The 24542-nt window shown below is 36.8% G+C and overlaps 1 protein-coding gene across 1 annotated transcript in view; it reads left to right on the top strand.

The window, feature by feature from the left end:
- Positions 1 to 24542, top strand: part of LOC140226669 (uncharacterized) — a 157379-nt gene that overhangs the window by 71423 nt on the left and 61414 nt on the right. Inside the window, exon 6 of the mRNA XM_072307109.1 lies at positions 7907 to 8074. Within this exon, the coding sequence (XP_072163210.1) occupies positions 7907 to 8074 (168 nt within the window). The remainder of the gene's footprint in view (positions 1 to 7906; positions 8075 to 24542) is intronic.

Here is a 24542-nt window from a genome sequence, read left to right as displayed (position 1 = left end):
ACAGAAACTGTACTTCAAAATCCTCAAAAATGGACTTATCGGTTTTTACAAACAAACTCTTCATATATTTGAGTGAATAAAGGTATGCCTGTCAACTTTTGAATGTACACGTTCAAGGTTTGAGCTCAAGGTCAAATTTCAAACGTTCCACAAAATTCCTACTTTTCTTCAATGCCTGAAAGTATTTTGTAAAATTAATGTATGCAAGTGTTACCAGGTAAGATTCACAGTGGAATGGAAAGTTTTGAGCCATGAAGTAAAAGTTCAACGGTCAAATGTCACATGAAAATGCTAAAATTGCAAGTTTTTCTCAATGTCTTGGATATGACTTATGATATCTTCTTGAAACTCTGTATATGCTTGTGCTACCTTACAATTCAGTCTGGAAATATTTGGGCAATGGGGTCAAAGGTGGAATAATAATGTCTGAATGTTATCATTTCCCCCGTATTTTTAAGATAATTCAAAGTATTGTCATGTAAATTACACACTTCGGAGAAGTGTTTATTTGAAGAAAGATGTGCTTTCCTAGGGTCAAAGGCCACGGGCTTTGTAGAGTGAAATTGCTTAAATTCCCGAATACCTGCCCTCCGAGATTTTTCCATTTCCTGTTGATTCGGTTTTTACAACATTATTGGCACTCTATACTTTTCATGTGGATTTTGCCAACGGATTGGAATCCATCGTTTTTCTGAGCCTGACTAGCAGAAAGATGCTCATCAGGATGCTGGACAAGCCATGTCGTAGACTGTGAATCATACACATAGTCCCGTTGCATTCAACTGCGTGTGTATATTTTGCGGTGGATCTGCTCTGTGTTATGGTTACGGACAGTCGCGGACAATTTTGACAAAGATGTAAGTTCAACACCACCTCACACTTTGTCTAAACTGGGAAGAGACCGACTCAGGTGATAGTCAGCGAGTCCCTCAATATTATCTTGGCACCTACACAAAAGAGTATGATTTAGTCTGTCAGAACTTTTCTGGAACATATTACTCATGTGATCTATCATGCAATGAAATTGAACTGACCTAGCACTCTTTTTCTTGGAAACCTGAACATACATGATGTCATATCATCAACGTCTTTCTACTTGACATTTTGCCTGTGTCATCTCGATTACATATTCAATTCCCATTTTGATAAGTACTTCAGGATTTCTATTTCATTCAAAATGGCTGGCCCCAACACCAGAGCCAAAACCAATGTAGACACCGCAATCCATCAAGCTGCCCAGAATTATCTGCAAAGTGACGCATTTTTGAAGGCCGTGGAGGTAGCAATTGAGAGGGGGATTAACAAACAATTAAGCAGGTTGTTTGAGCGGATTGAGAAACTGGAGGAAAGCACTGCCGAGTCAAAGGAACGATTGGAGCAGAACACCGGCTCATTGATGGACTTGAAAGTCCAAATCCGAGAGAGAACAAACCAAATTGATCGGCTGAATAGCGTTATAGAAAAGCAAGCAGTGTCTCTCAACAACCTCAAACTTGAAATGAATAAAACCCAACAATATTCGCGTAGGAACTGTTTAAAAATCTAGGATGTTCCCGAAAACAAAGGAGAGAACACAGATCACGTCGTCTGTCGCCTCGCAAGTGAGCGATTAGGTGTTCCCCTGTCAGAAGAGGACCTGGACAGATCCCACCGTGTCGCAAACAGGGTGGGGCAGAACTCCTCGTCGAACGCTGATGGCGCAAATTCCAAGAAGAAGAAGCCACGAGCAATAATAGTAAAATTTTGCTCCTACCGCAAGCGGTCCCCAGTCCTGTGTGCAAGGGGAAAGCTGAAAGGCAGCGGCATAGCGATCGATGAAGCTTTGACGGCCTCTAATCAAGACCTGCTATGGACTGCCAAACGTCATGAACAAGTAAAAAAGGCCTGGACCTCTGATGGTCACGTGACTGTGCTGCTGGCTGGTACAAGCGGAGAAGACATCCAACGGGTCATTCGAAACAAAGATGAACTAAAATCTCTAAACTGATTAAACATGTGATATGATATCTTCCGTTATATTTACTCTTTTTTTGCGTCATTACAATTAATTTGATTTTTTTATTGTCTTTATTGTATCCATGAATTCAAATTGGATTTTCTTTCACAATTTCGACTTTTTTTGGTCAAAATTCTATTTGCAAACGTCTTACTGTCCTGTATTTTGCATTATTTTTTACAGTTCCTCTATACATTTGAGGGCTCCTTTTTCTTATTCTGTGGCCCAATTGTTCTTAGTTAGCTAATACCTTAGCAGGGTAATTAATACAGTTTGGTAAAGTATTTTTCTTTTTTTTTATTTGCTCGTATGATACAGAGTGATTTTCAATTTCCATTTTCAGATGTAACAAATATTGAACTTGGCAATTTATTTTCAGGTACCCTAAATGTGTTAGATAAAACCACCGGAGTTAAAGACAACATATTGCATAGTAAATTAAATGAAGATTTTTCTTTAGACGACCGTATTGAAAACCTTGATCCTGATGACAACTTCCTTAGTTTTGACAAGTCAAACAAATACTGGCTCCCAAATGAATTTAACCAAAATATCAACTTCGACCATGCTGCTTTAAGTTTACTCCATTTCAACTCACGTAGTCTCTTCAAAAATTACAATGCTATTCGTGATTTCATTGGTCAATTAGACACAAGGTTTTCAGTTTACGGTTTTAGTGAGACTTGGATTCACGATAGAACACCAATTACTGTGTTTCTTCTTGATAATTATACATTTTCAAGAATGACAGAATAAAGAGTAGGGGAGGGGGAGTTGCTATGCGTATTCCCATATTGTTAGATGTGATCTCAACTTAGGCCAAGATTTGTGTGATTCACTTTTTATTGAAATTAACGTCACAAGTCAAAAAAAAAAACATTATTGTAGCCGTTATCTATCGTGATACGAAATCTAATATTAATGAATTCAACACACAGTTTAATGAATGTCTCGAGAGATTGACCAAAGAAAACAAAGAAGTTTATGTCATGGGGGATTTTAATTCAAATTTATTGAATTGTTCGTCCTTAGATCATGTAAATGAATTTGTGAACACTGTGTATAATAATTGTTTTCGTCCTTTAATTGATAAGCCTACAAGAATCACTAAATTTTCTTCAACTTTAATTGATAATATTTTAGCAAATGTATGCACAAAAGATATTACCTCAGGTATATTTTATAGTGATATCACAGATCACTTACCAATATTTTCATTAACTTATAATATTTTCATGAGTGAACATGGTGAAAAAAAAAGTTTGTACCCAATAGAAAACATCTCAATCCCAGAAACATTGCTTCTTTGAATAAGGAACTAGCAAAAATTGACTGAAATATTATTTTTTACATCATATGACATATTTTTCGTAAAGTTTAAGCAATCTTTTGATAATATCTGTAAAGTTGAAGTATCCGTTAATAAAAAGAAAAAAAAAATATTCCCTGGAAACCATGGATCACCAGGGCCGGTATTCCATAAACTAGATAAGCATGCTTAAGTCAGAAAATCTAAGCAATTTTGCTTTTTTTTTCTGGCTAAGATAAAATTCTAAGCTTAAGTTCGTATTCCATAAAAATTGGCTAAGAATTTGTCTTAGCATTTTGCTAAGAATTTTGCTAAGAATTTTGTCTTAGCTAAGACAGATTTCGGCTTGCTGGCTAAGCATATTTTCTTAAAAATGTGCCGTCGGTATTCCATAACGACATTTGTCTAAAAAAAATTACCCTAAATTTAAGACAGCTATTGAGCTGTCTTAACTTGGGTTCCAGTAAGAACAAATTATGGGTGTAGCATAACAATGTAGAAAAGATGGCGGCTTTAGCTCATGATTTTTCATCTTTTTGCTAAATAAAGAAGTTCATCAGTAATCAGTAATGTGAATGAAATGAGTTCAGGGTTTGACGAAGCGTCTCGTGTGCGTCTCGTGGAAACTTGCACAGTAACAATACGGTAGAAACTCGGTGGGCCATGGGCCACGGGGAAATCGGGGGGGGGGGGGATGTGTTGCGCGTATATGCGTGCCCTCGACCTCCTTCTCAGCGCGCATTAGCGGCAGAGTGGAGCGCGCAGCTAGAGGAACGCACATAGCCGCCCGGATATAAAGTCTACGTTTATGCCACAACCCCCTACAGTACGTAGACGTATACATGCCTTTATACACGTGCGGCGATCACAGTTTGTATAGATATCGACTCACAAAGCGTCCTCTCCGGCTCTACCGGATCGGTGAGTACGGAATACTAAAGTTACTATACACTAAAGTTAATCTTACGAGCGACTGGTGATCAGTTCTGATGTGTTGTACACTTATCAGAATTTCCTTAATTCAGCACAAGAACTACGTTAGGGTGTAAACATAAGTATGGTAGGTGTGCAACACACCGACCTGGTCCATATCGACCGACCGCGCACTATGGAATTGCGCGTACAGAAAGAAAATGTACGCATGGGTCTACGCGCAACGGTGTTCGATTTTCCACTGGGCTACGCTACAGAGTAAAATGTGGCGAAAACAACTAAGTATTCTTTCTAAATTATCGAAATTTAGCAAAATCGAATAAGGTTTATCGTGTAACTACATAATAGGCCTACCTTTGCTGACTCGTTGTTAGATGTAGAGTATCCTTCCGTAATAAATTTGACGATTTTGACCGCAAAATTGTCACCGCCGCTTGTACGATCGTGCACACACGTTACACATACACATGACATAAACATTTTGTCGCCCGCTACGACCGTACGAGTTGATGCAGAAACGAGAAATGAATGTGAAAAAACAAACCGACTCATCTAATTTATTTCAAATACGATGAAAAATTTCCTAATGAAAATCTAGTCAAATTCATCAAACAGTCCTTCAAAAGTAATATCGAAGGATTCAAAATATATTCAATTATATTTTGGATCAAAAATTTGTCTTCCATTGATTGGTTAAAAGAGCTTCACGTGATTATAGGTATTTTGAACTATTTTAGAGTGTTGGTGTGTTTGACACTCCATGAAGTACTATTTGCAAAATGACGTCACTTTTATGACGACATTTTGCAAATAGTATATACTATTTGCAAAATGATGTCACAATCACCCTTCTTTACAATCAAGTGTACGTGGTCCGTCCACGTCCGGTCCCGAATTCTAGTGTTCAGGTTTGCAGCGGCCATACGAGCGCTTGCATACATGCAGCGGGCAACTCTGGCGGTGCCACGGCTGCTACGCTTTTCAATTTCCGGTCTCTCGCACTGTTGCGTATTGCAGCGCTGCGCTGCCGCCGCAGTGCGGCTAAGCCTAACTGCGACCAACTCGAACACGCAGTGTTGCAGTGTAACTGTGTACACGGAGCGTCCCGGGGTTAGGCGAAGCCTATAATGATTTTCACTTTTTATTCAAATTTTTGATCCAAAATATAAAACAAATATACTTTGCCTAGTTTCGAGTTTCTTGTTAAAACTATGGGCCTCGGTGACTCCAAACTCTCAAGGCCAAGTATATTTGTATAATATTATTTGGGAGAAAATGACGGGTAGAAAAAAACAGCGGCCTGTCGAAAAAACGCATTTAAGTGCCCTTTATACGTATTGTCAGGGTGGTCGGTTGAAATGAGCAGGGCAACTGAGTGCGGAAAAAATGACACCCCACGCGTTCGAAGCCGCCATCTAAGAGCGCGTACCTCAGATCGCATTTTCAGTGCGCGCTTGTGAATCCGGAGTATTTTCTCCACACGTGAGTAAAATTTCAGGCAAATTGTGAGATTTTTCACGTTTCTATTGATAGAAAAACGTTAGGTGGCCGGTATTATGAACACCCAACCATACTCGCTTTGATTTTGATTCTCGTGATTTCATGATGTTTCTTTTTTCACTTGGTGTCGTACTTGAAATGTGGTGTGATGTGATTGCGGTGTGAGTCTCACTAAAAATGCCGTAACTTTGGCCGAAAAGATCCAAAACAACACGTAAATGTTAGGTCTAGGTTGCCTACTACTAAATAAGTAGGCCGTTTACTGACATTCTAGACACTGTGAGACCTATGGCCAGTTGCATAAAACTCCAACCGGATTTTTTTCCGGTTGAAATCACAAAATTCCGGTTGGAAGCTCCCAACCAGAGTTTTTATGCAACGGATTTTACATTCTTAGATTAGCAACCTTAAAAAATTCAGGTTGGGCAAATCCCAACCAGAATTTTCTAAGGTTGCTTAAAAAGTTTTATGCAACGGGACCCTAGAGTAATATGAAGACGTTGCTCCTATAAAAAAAAAAGCCTCTGAAAAAGTGTGCATTAGGCCTACATATTTTTCCATAGGTGGCTAGGGTAGTTGCGATTGTTGCTTAAACACGTAAAATACATAGACTTTCACGGCGGGGCAGCTGTTCGCGAACAGTGATGACATGAATATCTTAGTTATGACATCATCAGAATTTAAGATTTTTGCTTAGCCAAATCGCCCGACTTAAGAAAAATGCCTTACAGTTTATGGAATACCGTTAGGGCAATTTTCTTAGCTAAGCAAAAATCTAAGACAAATTGCTTAAACTTAAGCAATTTGTCTTAGAAGTTAATGGAATACCGGCCCAGATTTCTACTTAAATGCATTAATAAAAAGAACAGACTTTATAAAGTATTTTGTTCCAAACGCGACAAATCGCCCGAATTGAAACTTAAGAAATACCGTAATGAATTAATTGCAATTTTGCGAGCCGCTCGAAAACAATATTGCGGTGATTTACTTCAGATGAATAAGAATAATCTAGTTACAGTTTGGTCAATAATTAATTGTCTCATTGGCAAGAAAAATAAAGATGCTTTCCCTTCTGTTTTTATAAAGAATAATGAAAAAAATAATAATGACCCGCACATTATAAATGAATTCAATGAATATTTTTCAAATATTGCATCAATTGCTCTTGAAAATGAATAACACTTCCATGGTTCACTTTTCTTCTTATCTTAAACATTCTTGTGAAACAACTTGGTACTTTGCTCCAAGTATATTGAATCTTAAAAGTATTAATATTGTAAGTTTCAAGAACAGTAACAGCACAGGATTCGATGAACTAAGTACTTCCCTTCTAAAAAAGGTAATTTATTCAGTTGTTTCTCCCCCTGACAATTATGAAATGGTAGCCCTCCAAAGTTAGATTACCTTTATTTTGATACGCACTGTACAATTTCAACCAGTTTATCATTTTACTTCATTTAAAAATTATGTTCACTTCGTCATGTACATGTACATGCATTCTATTTACCATTTATTTGTTTTTATGATGATTGAGATGAATAAACGAATTGCATTGAATTTAGATAGCTATCCGAGTGAAATCTGGTTCAAGGAATGTATAAATATACATTTTTGGAGGTTTGCCACCAAACTTCTTTAAATCATGTCATTTCAATTTCTTGCCAATCATACAAAACTGTCGTCTCACACTTTCAAGATCTATGTCAGGCCTATGGGAGACCAATGCAATGTGGCGGAGGCATACTAGTCGCCAAAGAGTCATATCTACTTCTACTTTTTGTTTGATTAAAAGTCACCTTTTCGAAGGTATAACAGGGTCTTTGTGCTATGAAAAAAAAAATATGGTGCTTTAGAGCGTGTCTCCACAACCTCGTCTAACGTTGTTGTACCCTTTAATGTCGACAATATAGATAATTCATGAATAATATCTGGAAATGTCTGCGTTTACACTAAAATTGATATAGAGCGCATTCGTACTTCACAATGCTCCAAGCCTATTTACTTTATATGTTCTCCTGCGACACTGCATTCTTGGAACGGACACGTGACTTACTAGAGAATCTTGTTGTATTTCACTTGATGAAAAGAGTAAATTGTTCCCATTCAGCTCTGTATTCTTCCCACAAAATGTCATGTCAATTCTCACCCTTCTATGCTATGCTACGTAGCTTGAATCAATACGTCACATTGGAGGGCCAGGAATTTCGGCTTCTGCATCAGAGGCCTATGCCAAAAGTATCTGCACCATGCCAAACCTTAAGAACCTGCGACTGAATAATGTCGCCATGGCAGACACGTTTTTTGCCACCCTCGCCGCATCAGCATCAGGAGCAAGGGTATTGTATAATATTTAATACGTTTTTTCTCCAATGTAATACATGTATCGCGGAGCCAAGGACAGAGTTCTCCCCCTATCTGATTTTGGTGTTGTTTTTCCCCATCTGAGAAAATAGCTTGGTACTTCACTTTATCTGCACCAGCTGGTCTTCCTGAGGTCCAGTTCAATGTGAAATGGGATCACTTCATCGGACTATGCACACTTCTCTTTTCCATGCATGAATGGAGTGGGATATTGTAGGTGTTTAAGTTGTGACTTACACACAGATTTCCATATTATGTCCTATTTATACGAGGGACAAACTATTTTGCCTGTTACAAGAGGGGACGGTATGAGCGCACCAACACTCAACATTGCTCATTTAGACTCGGGAAACATTCCCGCGTCCTTTTGATGTGGAGGCGGACTCGCTGTCACAGACCAAGTTAAATTACCACCAATTCCATAGTGGACGCTATAATCCATGATAAAGTTTACGGTACAAAAATGTTACCAACTTCAATTCACTGAAATTTAGTCATTACATATTGAGGTTTTGCCTGTTACAATAAGGCAATGATTTGATCCCAGAGAGAGAAAAAAATATTACAAAGGTTTATTGTTTGGTCTAACGCGTCTAACCTTATTTATGCTTGAAAACGGATATGTGACATACTTTATTATGAGTTATATGCCGCCACATGACCACCTGAACTGCCATTGCAAAGTCCATATCGCTTCTGTATGTCAGTGACAGCACAATCACAGGGTTGTCACGTAAGATGTCCACCTAATGTTGAATGCGCTGTTTCATATCCTCCAAATCTCGTGGAAGGCTCGGGAACTCTTTTTTTTTTCTGTAAATGGTCCCACCAGAAATCACATGGGCCGAGGTCTGGAGGCCTAAGCTCCGTTTTATCAAGCAACGGTTTATCCTTGATCGTGAAATCAATGATAACTCTGATCCACTTATAATCGATTATTTAACTTCAACCAACTATATTTTCCTTTTTACGAAGAGTGTTATAATTGATTGGAACTTATATAATCGATCGCCGTAACTTATAATTGGTTTAATCAAAATAACAACTGATGTCACAGCCTAGTTTCCCGCACGGCACGGGCTGCTATATACGATATATATATATATATATATATATATATATATATATATATATATGTATATATATATATATATATATATATATATATGAAGAGTTTGTTTGCAAAAACCGATAAGTCCATTTTTGAAGATTTTGAAGTACGGTCTTTGTCATAAAGTACAAAATAATACCTTTTAAATGATATATTGGTCACTACATATAAAGGTACATTTTTGAAGTTATGGTCAAAACAAGCAACAATTTTCTTATTATTCTCTTTATTTTGCTTGACCTTTAATCGCAAATATCTCCATTTGGCAAATATGGACTTATCGGTTTTTACAAACAAACTCTTCATATATATATATATATATATATATATATATATATATATATATATATAAAGGACGGGGGCTATAAACTCTAACGGTTTTTTTATGTGTTATATGTGTGTGTTCAGCGAGCTACGATTCGGAGTCGGAAATATACAAGCTAGTGGCATGCATCAAGCATATCACAAAGTCACCCGCTCTCACAAATCAGCACCACGTATTCTCTTTACAAGACCATAGCCCATACATCCACCAACATGAGCAAAACGAATTTTTTGCCCCTCCCCACGTGCCCCCTGAAAGGAAAAAAAAAAAGTTATCGATTATTTTAAGACCGAAATGAACTCTGAAGGCGATTTTCTTGTCTAAAAATTGTCATTTTTACAACTGAAAAAAAAAAGCACTCGCTCGCCCTGCTCGTACTTAGTAAAATGAATAGTTTTCATAAGTTATATATGATCATAGTCCTTCGCAGTCAATTTTTACTATGATTAATTCCCTTTATTCTTATTCTAAAGCTCGAAACCCAACTTGTATGCTCTTTTTTTACAAAAGTCCCTACCGTGGAGGGAGATATCCCATTCCTACGTCCTCCCCCATATCACACTGTCACACTAATGTGCCCCCATCCAGATCCCCCCCCCCAAAAAAAAAAAAAGAGTAATAAATGAATAGATAATTAAAAGCATTCCGGCGCGCTTGCAGACCATAATTAGGGGATAGAAATGAAATAGGAGTTGAACCGATGAACGTTTGTGCCAAGATTCCAGCTGTAGACTGAAAAAATAAAACCTTACACTTTAAATCACAGCAATCTTTACTCTGTAAATTGCCTTGCAATTGAGAGTTTACCCAGAAAGATATACTTGTAGTTGATTAGGATCAACGATAACAGTTTTGATTGATTTTGCAAAGTTGTGATTGGTTTTGCAATGTTATAGTTGTTTCGGGAGGAAGGTATATTTGATTTTAATGATAGGTCCTTGAGAAAACGGACTTATAATGATTGAGATGTTATCATTGAGTTATGGACTTATGATTGATTTGGGAGAGTTATCATTGATTTCCGGGACTTGTAGTCAATTACAAGTTTTGATAAAACCACGTGAAAACGGGGCCCTTGAAGGCCACCCCACTGTTGTATTTATGGCGAAAACCCTATCTCCAAACAATTTAGTCAACCGATTCCTGACTGCGTGAAATCTGTAAGCTGGTGCCCTATCTTGTACCCAATTTTGACGCTGTTCAAAATGCATTTAAACCTGGGGCACCACATGCTCATTCATTATCTACAGGTATTTGCTGGGTCGTTGTCGTTCAGCTGAAAGAAGAACGGTCCAAGAACAATGTCATTGCTACAAATTTTTCTCAGAAGTGTAGAAATGGATTCTGCCATTAACTTTTATAAAGCACAGTAGGCCTGACTCAGTCATGTCAGTAATGCATCTATGAATGGGTCGTAAATGTGTAGAGTATTCATCAAAATACTGAACATTTATTTTCAGTTATACACTCCAATGATTTGGTACAAGAAGGTTTTGTTTTATGTTTAGGTTTATTTTAATGCTAAGATGGGTCAACCCATTCTCCTGATGTGCTCTGTGCCAAAGTCAAAGAGTGTCACAATTTTTTTTCATTGAATTTTTATGATCGTATTACTCTGAGGTGCATTGATGATTTGAACAAATAAGTTTGCTCAAATCACCCTTAAAGAGCACAGGCAAAAGGTCTTGTTCACATGTTTGTTTGTTTGTTTTTTCTCTTTTGCAATCATACATCTAATTGCTTCCGCAAATCAAACTTGTTTTGAATTTTTGTTTTCTTGCGTACACTGTACACTTCCATTACTATCAATTGCGACATTGTTAAAAAAAAAAAAAAAAAAAACGACCACTCTGCTTGTTTAAAGAATTCAAAAAATACTGATGGTGTGAATACTCGTATTACCTATGAAAAACAATAATGTCACTTCCCCACAAACGTCCCATTTGACAAGATTATCATTCTTCCCTGCTGGTGAACTGTCACTTCTTAGTTACAACTATTCTCTTAAGAAAAAGTGGGTGATCTGAAGTTGTTTTAAATATAACGGGGAATTCTGTTTTACATAAATTTTGTGAAGGATTTTGTGAAAAGCTTTATGAGAGTCTTGCACGACTGCACGACATTGTCACCTTATGTAATTCAGAGTGGTATTTTGCTCTCATAAGCCGGGTTCACACGTACACCAATTAGCGGGATACAAATCTCGAGATTTGCATCGCGATCGTCATCCCGAGTTTTTTGCACGTGTGGACAGAAAAAATCCCGAAAATTAGCGGGATAAGCATCGCGATGCTAATCCCAAGAAATCTTGCGCTGGTTCATCAATTAGCGGGATAATTGGCCCCGCGCTGGTACGTGTAAACGGTCGGGATTAGAATCTCGAGTTTTTATATCCCATCATGCAATGTGCACATCACAACAGCGAGGGCTCTGCGAAGAGGTTCTTCACCTCTTTGGAGCACAACAACAACACTGACGCGTAAAAGACAACGGACAAAGGTAAGTGCGCGCAGGCAGTGATAGAGAAGGGCGCTGTGTGACCCAGTTTGCAGGCTTTGCTGTTATCTCTATCGGCAATTAGCGGGATAATTCGGTACGTGTGGACGCTCGCCAAATTAGCGGGAGTACCGATCGCGATCGCTATCCCGCTAATTTGGTACGTGTGGACGCTCGCAAAAAACTCGGGATGTGCATCGCGATCGTCATCCCGCTATTTTGTACGTGTGAACCCGGCTATAGTGTATCATCACATCCAATCATCCTTAATACGACGGTGTATAGCTGTTGTAATCAGTTAATGACATTTCATCTCGACTACTGCGACCAAGGCCTGCTCCAAAATACCCGGAAAAGACAAAATGACAAGTTGCTGATAAAGTAGATGATAGAACTGTTCTAGAAAATGGACAAAGGACAGTATCATTACGTTTTTCATATTTTCACCACGTAGAAACTGATGACGATGAGGAAATCAAGGCCTTAAAAGCTAATACATCGTCATCACTGTATACACTCTTATATTGATTCATTGCGAATGTATATGCCAGCTCGAAATTCAATTATCAAATACTAATGTTTGCCACATTAGGACCCTTTTTCCTCAGAATTGTATATGTTACTAGTAATATTGGATTTCTTCCCAATAATGTCGCATGGCCTACGTCAAGACTAACTCTCCTGAAAGATATGTGACTCCTACTATTCTAGAATGATTGTTGTAAGGTATATCGGTTTAATGTGTGGAAATCATTTTCACTTTGTTTATGTGACATGTATGCGTATTGGATCTAGAGCAGTATGCAAAACAAAAACAAAAAACAAAAAAAAAATCAAAATCACATTAATTTGTATTCTTCCAAGACTGCTTCAACTTGTTGTAATCATGCTACTACGATTCTGCACAGCTTCAGTCATTACACCACTATGGAGGATCTGTCATGTCGGCCGATGCACTACAGGCCTACGTCAAGAGCATCTGTTCAATGCCATGTTTGCAGACTCTTGTGAGGACATATATCGGACCCAACGTATTTCAGGCTGATTATTCTTCATCAAGGGCAGGACGACCATGGGTATTTTCATTAGTTTTGTTTTGTTTTGTTTTGTTTTGTTTTGTTTGTTTATTGTTTTTTTTTTTTGTATCTTTAGATATGTTACGTACGATGTGTTTCGTAAGATACATAGTAGAAAATATAATTAATCATGATAATGAAATACTATCTTTTTTTCTGATATCAAGAATGATCACCAACAATCAAATACGATGAATGAATGAATGAATGAATACATTATCAAATGCAATAATAGCAATCATTGTACATGTTTATAGTCGTATCAGTTACATAAAAAACGTGGATAATAGGAACCAGAAAATAGCATGAATGCTATGCAGTTATAGAATATAATTATTTCTTAGTTTATTACCGTCCAGTAATGTGTTACGATTACCAATTATCAATAATTGTAGTATCAAAGAAAGGAAAAAATATCTGATTAAATGAACAGTTAGTGACGTAATGAATCTACTGACAATAATCTGTAATCCATGTATATCAAAAACATAAACAATGTCTATATATAGCGAAAAAATAGTATTTACATTTAAAAAAAGTAAAATATAGGCTAACAAAATGTTAAGGGTACATTAACTTTCTAACAAAAGTTCTACGACAGCTTTTCGAAAACTTGACCTTGATGGTTTCTTCCTAATTTTGATTGGAAGGTCATTCCAAAGAATTGTACCTAGGTAAGATAAACACTCTTTTCCCAAGCTCGTCTTTACATTTGGTATATAAAGATTCTCATCTTCGTTTTTCCTTGTACTATATCCATGTTCAATTAATGAACAATATTCTGACAGCGAATGTGGCAAATTCTCATTAATCAAGTCATACATCAAACTACAGATAGATAATCTATGCAGTTGATAAACATCAAGTATCTTAATATCCCTGATGAAGCGGGGAAAGTTTAAAGGACCGTGTTCACCTCAGTGTAGAAAATACCCTTTGAGATTATTTGAACAGAGGGAAAGTAATGAATTTCTTGGTTTATGCATATATTATGAATAAACATTTGAATTGGGGCGTTCATGTGCAATACATCTCTTCTAAAGTGTGTAGCAATGTAGGCATACTTCTTATAAGCTTAAGTACAATGTCCCTAAAAATATGTAACCTATGCTGTATAACTCCTTGATATCATCTTACATCTAATATTGCAACATTGTTGGGAAACTTCTAAATCCATCATGACAGCATATTACTTTACAAAAGATAGCATTAACTCGTGCTACCAGGACTATTCAGATCCTTTATTCCCAGAGGTAGAAATACTCAAGGGAGATGACTTCGATATATAGGTTTTCCCGGTCAATATCATACTTTTGTCATTCCAGTTCATTAATGTGCATTCAAATTCACATAGCGCACGCACGCAAAAATATTCGGACATTCGAATTCAGTATCCGAGCGATCACTTTCATTAATGGGCGTTCTATTTCGTTTTCGTCAAATCAAATTCGTGATTGGGTATTCAATTTCCAAATGCGAGCACCGACTTTCCTACTTGTGCATTCGAATTCATGTGATAGTCATGTGATTGTCCCGATGAGCTTGTTTGGAGCGTTCAATTTCATTATTAGGCGATCAAGTCTCTAAAATTGAATAAATTTTTTAAGAAAGGAAAAATGGCAAACATAATCAAGGACGGCCTGCATAAAGTGTAATTATGATCGTTTACAGGTTCTACATTGTTCTCTGTTCATGTATTCTTTGCTTTTTCATCTCAATAAATTTAGAATTGTAAGGTCCAATCAGCAGACTGAGTGCATCCAAACAACAACGACAATCTAATCAAATTTCTTGGTTATGCTGAATGCTGACAACGCCCTAACACCAAGTACATCATGACAATTCATCAATACAAAGACAAACTGACACACATTGATCTCACAGAGTCCCGCAAAAGTAAACCAATAAGATAGCAATAAACAACAAACAAGACCTATAAAACGTTCATTTATTAGTTTCAATATAGTGGAAATTGTTTGTTTGTTTGTTTTTTCCTCAAAAGTGTCAACCAACCCTCCGTGTTATGCTCGTCTGTAGGCCGGCGTATTAAAAAAAAAAGTTACACTTTTGAAAAAAAAAAATGCCTGAATTACATTTCAAAATATTTGGAAGATTTGTCCATAAATTATTTATGGATGGAATCATTTAAAACACGACAGAAAATCGCCAGATAATTCCTAAATTAGCATGCAAAACATATCAAAGACTGTGCGCAAAAGAGCAATTTGTTTGAATGAGAACACTTATTTGGACTGCTGGCTGAATTTTTCATCTTCTTTCAATTCGGCGCAAGCTATTTTTCACACTCTGGACAAAGAGCGTCAGTGTTCAGGCAAGCGTGAAAAAAAATATGTTTTGTTGATTACAATTGATAGATGAGACCATTGGGTATCCATGAATATGTAAAAATCTTCCAAATATTTTGAAATGTAATTTAGATTTTTTTTTTCAAAAGTGTAACGTGTTTTTTTGTTATACTCCCTTTAGAGTGTCTAATGTTTGTTTGTTTGTTTCATTTTCCGCCAAAGAAGACGGCTGGATATGAACCCATATTCAGCTGCAATAGGTGGTCTTCCATAATATATGTGGTCCAGTTGGATGTAAGCCTTAAGCACCCTGCAAAATGAAGTGGGGTCCTTAACGTGCATGAGTTGTGACTCTCTCACACATGGGACCTCCATTTTATGTGTAATCCGAATGACATGTGCCTGTACATTCCTTTTCGCTAAGCGCGAGTGCAAAATTTTCAATGAACAGGTGGACCTCTACTGCCAAATAAATAATCATCATAAATTCCAATATACTAAAATAACAAATGACAAACACATGCATACACGGCCCCAAACTATCAAAATTCGGGATTTCTTTTATATATTGAATGCAGTTATTTGGAACATGGTTACTATTTACGAATTTGAATGACCGACGAGATTCCGTCGCCAGCTTGACATGAATATGAATACTAATTAAAGAAATGCGTGCTACTCCCTTAAATCTTCATGCTTCGATACTGAATTCCAATGTTCCGATAGTGAATTTTGATGTTCCGGTAGTAAATTTAAATGTTCCGACAGTGAATTCGAATGACCGCATTTTGCTTCGAGGATACGATATTTGCTCCACAAACATTTTCTTCGAAGATGCGACATAAGTATACTCCGCCGCCAAGTGCTCTGACGACACTACTGACGATTGAATTATCAAGTACATTTGTGGCCATGCATCTTACAACCAACAAAAATCGCCAAACATGGATTTTTAGTTACGGGCAGAATCTAAAATCGGAGACTATAAGCTTTAAAATGATGTATTACTCAATTCAAATGGGCTCCCCTAACCAATCTAGATATTGAAAATAAAGTATATACTCTGGAAAAGTGTGAAATGAGAAAAGAGGCTCTGAAGTGCAGGGTCTATTCAAGTGTTTAATATTTACCTAGCCGTGCTAGCTGTGTGATGAAAGGGGGAAAACACATGGTGTAAACTACAGGAGCAACAGCAATGGAGGGAATATCAGATTAAGTTGAAATCGAACATGCTTCATAAACACATTCCGTTCATGATTAATGCCAACTTTAGTAGCAGCATTATCCGTTTAAAAGTAATTAGACTTAAAACTGAAGAGTGTATAAAGGATTTCAGGAAATAAAAAAGGGGCCTCTATGACATACCTGATCATTCTACTCTCCTCCCAGAAAGGGTTTTAGAAAAACTGTTGAGAACGCACTTTTCCGTCTATGTTATGATATCAAAATAAAGAAAAATATAGAAGAAGGATAGCTCTTTCAGAAAATATTAAAAACTCAACATTGACTCTGTTGACCCATTTCACGGAGGTAGCAGGATCTCGCGGCTCAACTGACAAGAAATGATGATAATATTGATGATTATAACGATAATAATAATAATAATAATAATAAAAGTAACAATAATAAAATAATGATAACAGCAATGAACACAAGATAGAAATAAGAATAGCTTTCAATCTAAAAACAATTGTATTGATTATGATGACATTCTCCATATATTTGCTGCTATAGAAAGTGTTTGGGCAGAAAATGATACGTTTGACCTCCCACCCCCTTTTTTTTCCTCTTTTCTTTTCAACTCTTGGTCGATCTTAACACTTGTGCCTTGCCTTTGCACTAATAATTACTTGAAGCAGTATGTATATTCTTTACAACATTTTCGGATTCTATAACCAATGGAACGTATGAATGAAGTGATGCTTACTAAATCGACAGTATTCCCATTTCATCGCTTTCGAAGCATTGATTGAAAACGAAACAATACTTGTGCAACATGATTTTTGAACAACAGTTAGATTTGCCAGAATAATCTAGTTTCACACCAAATTATTAATCACATAATATCAAGGCGTTTGAAATTCCTTTGATATTTCAATCTTCGGCAAAATCATCGAAGCAGGCCAACTTGCCACGGTAGCAAATGCCGTATCTTCTAAGAAAATGTCGGCGGGCCATGGTCGACGGAGTATTAGTCGTATTTTCGGTGAAACTTTTGGCGGGACAATAGTCAGCGGAGCAATAATTGTCGGGAAGGGTAAACGTGAAATGTTCTTAACACGGGTGAAAATACATTCAAGAGATCTTCATGTGAAATTTCAAAATACTTTCACGACCCTAGTATGATATTGTTCAAATGTGCATGTGAAAGTGAGATGAGTTGATTATAGCACCGTCCTGTTTCCTATTGATTTGCAGGAAAACAATAATAAAACTGATAATAATATATCAATTTCTAAAGCGCAAACCTGTAGACATATATGTGACCCGCTACAGCAAAAAGGTCCTAAAGTCGCGCCCGGTCGAAGCCGTGAAAATCGAGTTTGAAGTCAGAGCATCATAATTGGTCAAAACTTACGATTTTCTGATTTTGACATATTTTTGGAGTCCGACATGTCTTCTATCATCTGTCAAAATTTTGAAGCAAAATGATGAAAGGAAAGACCAAAAATCATTTGTGACCCGCTACAACAAAATCATCCTAAAGTCGGGCGAGGTCGATTATTTGAAAATTGCATGACAAAATTTCCTAATCTTTCTGCTTTAAATTGATATATAACTCATGTTATGAAAATAATCGGCTGCGGAGATATCGATGTTTAAAAGAGAGCATGTCGAGACGTCTGGGAAATCACTGTTTCGAAAAAAAGCGCCCTGAAAGTTTTCCTTGCGACGCAATCGTGATCAAGGGACACGCAAGTTAGTTTAAACCTACGGACAATAGAAGGTAAACCCTAGCAACCCCCGAAATGCTCATTCAAGCACAGCGTTGGCCGTCTCCTCACCGACCAATCAGTGACCAGGATGCCAGGAGAAGCGGCTGGGCATAGCGCACCCTGCCCGCACGCTCCAGTCGACTTGGCAGTGTGCGAGCTTCACGCTTCGGTTAGCGGCAAGCAGCAAACTGACCAATGAGATCACTCCGGTCGTTGTTAGGGGCGGAGGCTATCTTTGGCGCTCAATCCAAATTTTCGAACCAGTTTCTGCTTCATTGAAACGCCAAAAAACATGGCCCAGAAAAACGCTATTTTTGGGCCTTCCTTTCATCATTTTGCTTCAAAATCTCGACAGATGATAGAAGACATGTCAGACTCCAATAATATGTCAAAGTCAGAAAATCGTAAGTTTTGACCAATTATGATGCTCTGACTTCAAACTCGATTTTCACGGCTTCGACCGTGCGCGACTTTAGGACCTTTTTGTTGCAGCGGGTCACATTTTGTTGTAGCGGGTCACATATATATATATATATATACATATATATATGGGTGAGAATTTTGAACGATGTACAATTGCCAATTTTCGTACCTTCTGACATTCTTTCCCTTAGAACACGCCAGGATGATCTAAGAAACCAGATTTTTTCATGTCATCTCAAAGATTGGTAAATTTCCTTTCAGGAAATATATGGTTTGGTTGCCTTTTGTCTCATATTTTTCATTTCACAAGGACTTAAAGCGTAAAAATACGGTAAAAACGCTATTTTCACAATAATTTTTGTTTTTCAAACTAATGATGTGCATTTTTAATGGTACGTGGCATCTAATATCTGACCATATTCTGGATCTTACATATCATGGGTATGTACCACAAAATTATAAGAACTTTATGAGCACGTACAAAATTACAGAGAACAATTAAAATATCAAAGTCCTAAACAGACGAACGTCCGTGATGCTTTTGTTTCTATCGCTGCTGCAAATTCTACTTTGTTGTCCCATACTGTAACGTATACGAAAATTTTGTGTTCCACCTAATGAACATATCCTGCAAAAATTGTACGTCTGCTGGCTGTACATGGGACGTAATATTCTTTTATGCAAAATTATACTCAGTTTTCGTCACGGACGTGCTTCCGCTATTTTCTAATAAAGATCGTAGCCCATGAAACGTTATCGGCGATATTGTTCTGAGTCGTAATCAACTAAGATCTGGCAACACGATGATATGTTTGTTTTGAGTTTCTGTCCATCCTTTGTCAAATAGGAACCGAAATTGTGTTTTTAGACGAACCTCCAAGAAAAAAAGAACGTCCGTGATGATTAAAACGTTTTCGAGTGGGACACCATCTTGCTTTGATGGCGAAGGTGCATTTTACCTTTGGCTCTCTTGCCGAGGAGCTGCATTCCATTTTTGGAGCGGACTGAGGTTCGTCCGCAGTTTTTGGACTATGCAATTCACCAAAAACCAAGCAAATAATTGATATTTTCTCTGATAATTCACCTCCTGATCCCCCTCTGAGCAATATATATGTTGTAAGGATGTCAAATTTCTTATAATTTGCATTGACAATACCTTTTCAAATTTTTGAAAGAGTTAGGAAGGTTAGGTACTCTCTGCCGATTAGTTATCCGTCCTGGAACATGACCCTAGTAGTAGAACGAACGTCCGTGATAATTCGAGAGAACGTCCGTGACGTATGCAATCCCTCCAGTAGGGATAACTTGTCCCGAAAGTGTCCTGTATTCTTTAAAACTTTTGGCTCGAATAGCGACAAATAAAGTTTTACAAAGTAAATAATGAGTTTAAAGCAGTAGTTTCAGAATTTTTAAGGCGTTATGTGATCATGATGAACAAACAATTGAAAATTTACTCACAATTTTACGCTTGTTTTCCCTCTAATTATACAAAAACAGCTAAACACTTAAAACAAAGTTATGGGAAAATGGAATTTTGCGTTATCTGTAATTTCTGTGCGTTTAAATTTCTTTCTAATGAGGTTCTGGAGACAATTTGTACTGTTACAGGTTCTGAAAGTTTCGCTCACGGACGTTCTGTCCGAGAAAGGAAATTTCTGACAATTACAAATATATCACTGCACATAAGATTAATGTCAGTTGAAAATATTACCAAATCACCGAGCCGCTCATACCTGAAAATGAACAGCGTTCAGCACTCAATTTACCTGTAATAACGAACGGAAAACGTTTTTTTCACGGATGTTCGTTAGTTAAATAAGCCAATGGATTACATATGTAGGAGAAAGAGGATCAGTGCCACTTTTTAGTGACAGGTGCTCTAAGTGTTTATCTTTTGAGTATGGTAGCTGCCGTCTCAAACAGAACACATCCAGTTTTGGTCTCCATAACGGACGTTCGCTGTAATTGTCATGATATTAAATGCCTCAATTCATTCTTATTTTTCTCTTCATGACGATTTTTCTCTCATTCCCTCAATAGCCTGAACATGCTGCGACCAAACAGAAAACAAAAACAAAACAAAACAAACCAAAACATATCCGAAAAGTGCTACGCAATCACATTCAGGATAATGACGGAAGAAGTCTGTAATGAGCATGTGTTGAATAACAATGAATAAGAAACGGAAAAGTTTCAAAAGGACGTGGAAGCAGTTGAATGAAAATGACTGAGAACCAGAGAAGGGATCGAGCTCCAACAAACAGAGAAAAGAATTGCCAGTGCACTCCCGTTATACCAAATTCCTCTGGAGAAGTTTTTGTTTGTTTGTTTATGTTTTTTATTCATTGAAATGCCGTCACAAGCGAGCAAAATTCATGCAGTATACAATTATTGTCTGATGAAAACACACAAATCATCCGCTTATCATCACATGGTGTTGTTTTATACTCATCAATGAAAAGCAATATTCATTTGTAATTTTTTCCAAGATTTCTTTTTTCATTTTACATTTAAGAGACAGAGAGATCGTCAGTTTGTTTGTGCTTTTGTGCTTACTTTGAAAACACATGCTAAAAAAGTAATGATTAAGAATAGGTTTAAGGTTGCACTTTGATACGTTCCAAAGATTCGTTACTCCGATGTCCAAGGGTTTGTTATTCCAAAATATAAAAAAATGTAGTTAATTCAGGAGGTTTGTTGTTAGAAATGTTCTTCGAAAAATAGATATTAAGGATCATTGTTTTTAGGTCCGTTCTTCTAAAAGCGGAATGCGTCTGATATTCGTTTAGGTGAAAACGGTTATTATGAGGTTTTGAAATTGGAGGATTTTAGTTGTTAACTTGTTTCTCCACATTTGGATAAGGGAACATAAGTTTTCATGTTCCAATTAAGAAGCCTTTCGGTTAACCTTCGGAGATTCCCATCATTTACCGAATAAAAAAGCGTCATAATTATACGATTTCTATCAATTTTCGGGTTGACAAACAGTTACTGTATGAATAACGAGCCTCCGAAATGACGCGCTACAAAAGGTTTGTTATAACAAACCATATTGTATAATATCGAAGTCACAAACATCCATCCAAGATATATGGACTTATTGTGTCTTGTTATGACGAATCTTCGCAGTATCGAACCTATTATCATTTCTGACTAATATAATAACACAAATTTTTCTCGGTAACAGTGTGTAACACAAGAAGCAAACACAGAGGGATTTCTTCCTAACGTATTCGTTTGCCCTCCCCAGCTAAACTTCGTATTTCTATAACGGAGCACATTTCTGTTGTTTTTTCTATATTAATTCTTTGTCATAATTTTAGCTGTGACCATGTTCGTTATATAAAACGCAAACTTTGCATTGTAGACTTTATTGAAGTTTAGGACCTGAATATTTACTTCATGATGGCAAAATTTTGATGAATATATTCGTTCTCAAGGATGGACTACGTCACTGAGATTACACATACGTTTGTACGTTCATTTACAAGAGATGGAAAATTGTTTTCTTTCATTCCTCAGTATGAGAAGATAAACAAGCTTATATAATTGAGAATGGGTAATATCTATTCAGGATTTTGCAGAGGAGCTTGTTCTCGACATGAAATTGCTGTTTGTTGTGAGTAAAATGCGTTTCCAACTCAAGAGAACTGCATTGTTCAATATCTTGTTTGTTCCGAACGTCCGTGAGCTACATGCGAACATCCGTGATGAAAACTATGCTATGTTTGTTGGGTTATAGAGACTGCCCAGATGAGATACATCTTAAAAAGGTATATTATTATTTGGGAGTGAGGATTAAAGTATAGGATAGTGAAATAAGAGGTGAAAATATTGAGTTTCTGTAAAATGCGCGTAAAGTGGAGAAAGTGTTTAGCGGAAGAGCAATATTTTTACAGAAATGACGAATTTAGTTAAATCATCAGTTGTCTACCATTACGTACAGGTTAAGAGTACAAGCTTAATATTCTGCAATCACGTACACATGTCCCTTAAGATATTTCGTTAGGATATTGAACTGAATCAGATCTTTGGAAACTATGTTAAATGGTATTCAAATGTATGTGCAGTACTATTCCTTACGGACGTTCGCTGCTCTGGACATGGTAAACTTCAGCGGTGAATAAAAACTTGTTCCTCTGGGAAAATCCTAGTATAATTGGGTTCATATTAAAGCTTGAGTTATACTCTTTCAGGTAAGATGAATGATTTGGAGAATTTCCTACTTTTTGAATTTTGCCTTGTTTTGGCTCAATTGTACATCGTTCAAAATTCTGACCCATACATGAAGAGTTTGTTTGCAAAAACCGAAAAGTCCATATTTACTAAATGGAGATAATTGCGATTAAAGGTCAAGAAAATTAAAGAGAATGATAAGAAAAATTTTGCTTCTTTTGACCATAACTTCAAAAATGTACCTTTATATATAGTGACCAATATATCATTGAAAAGGTATTATTTTGCACTTTATGACAGAAACCGTACTTCAAACTCTTCGAAAATGGACTTATCGGTTTTTGCGAACAAACTCTTCATATATGTGACCGTGCACCTCAAAACGAACATAAAGTCGCACACACTGATTTTGCGTGAGGACTGAAAATAAGTGAAATGGGTCAACCTAGCCGAACTTTACTTTTTCATATTTTCTGAAAGAGCGGGTCTTCTTCTACATTATGCTAAAATTTGGCATCATAAAACGGGCAGGAAAGTGTGTTTTTTAGCAGTTTATCTCGAACATTTTTGGTAGAATAGTGTGATTATGTGTGTCTTTCGAATCCCCTTTTCATTTCTGAAAAACCTTGTACACACTCTTCACTTTCAACTCTAATAACTTTTGAAAGGATAGGGCTACTGCTTTGAAAGTTGACGTTGATTATGGACAGAATGTGTGAATGAGGCATGCTTAATTTCAGTTTAATCTAATAATCCCTTCATTGCTGTTACTCTGGTGGTTTACTTCCTGTTTTTTGTCCCATTCACCGCACAGCCAGCACGGTTTGGTAAGGATTAAGCGCTTGAATAGACATTTTACTTCAGAGCCTCTTTTCTCAGTTCACACTTTTCCTGAGTTTGTGCTTTCTTTCCAATATTTAGATAGGTTAGGAGAGTCCATTTGATTTGAGTTATACATCATTTCAAAGCTTAAAATCTGCTCCTTCAGAATATAGTCTAAACTAAAAATTCATGTATGGCGACTTTTTGTTTGTTTTGAGGTGCAGGGTCATATATATATATATATATATATATATATATATATATATTTCTGCGCTGCAAAAGCTTCTGATGTATTTAATGGTAGTAAATATATAGTTTAATGAAAAGATGTGTTTTGAGTCGTGATTTCAAGACTGCTAAAATACTATCACAGTCACTTCCTGCCAATATTCCATCAAGTTTAAGCCCTTATTTTATAACGTTGATTTAATTTTATCATGATATAATGTTGAGCACTTAATTGTCCTTTATGTAGTCTTATCCTATATATTTCTGAAGAACGAAATCTGTGAAAATATGTTTACAGACATTTTTGAGACTTATGACGGATATTGTCACATGTTTAAGTCTTTCCCATTTTCTCATTCGTCGTCCTACGAACTAATCCTAAACAATTAACAGCGTTACAATGTATCAGTGAAAGGAAATTAGTAGAGTGCAAGAGTGAGTAAGCCATTTCCGTTAAATGATAATTATTAGGGTGAGAGGCACTTCTGAAACGAAGTCACTGGACAATATTTTGTCACTTCTGACATTAAGGTTTCTTTTGCTT

Source organism: Diadema setosum, chromosome 3 (genome assembly GCF_964275005.1).
Source record: "Diadema setosum chromosome 3, eeDiaSeto1, whole genome shotgun sequence".
Classification (NCBI taxonomy): domain Eukaryota; kingdom Metazoa; phylum Echinodermata; class Echinoidea; order Diadematoida; family Diadematidae; genus Diadema; species Diadema setosum.
The sequence above is the reverse complement of the archived record's forward strand: the minus strand, read 5'-3'. Positions and strand labels throughout refer to the sequence as shown.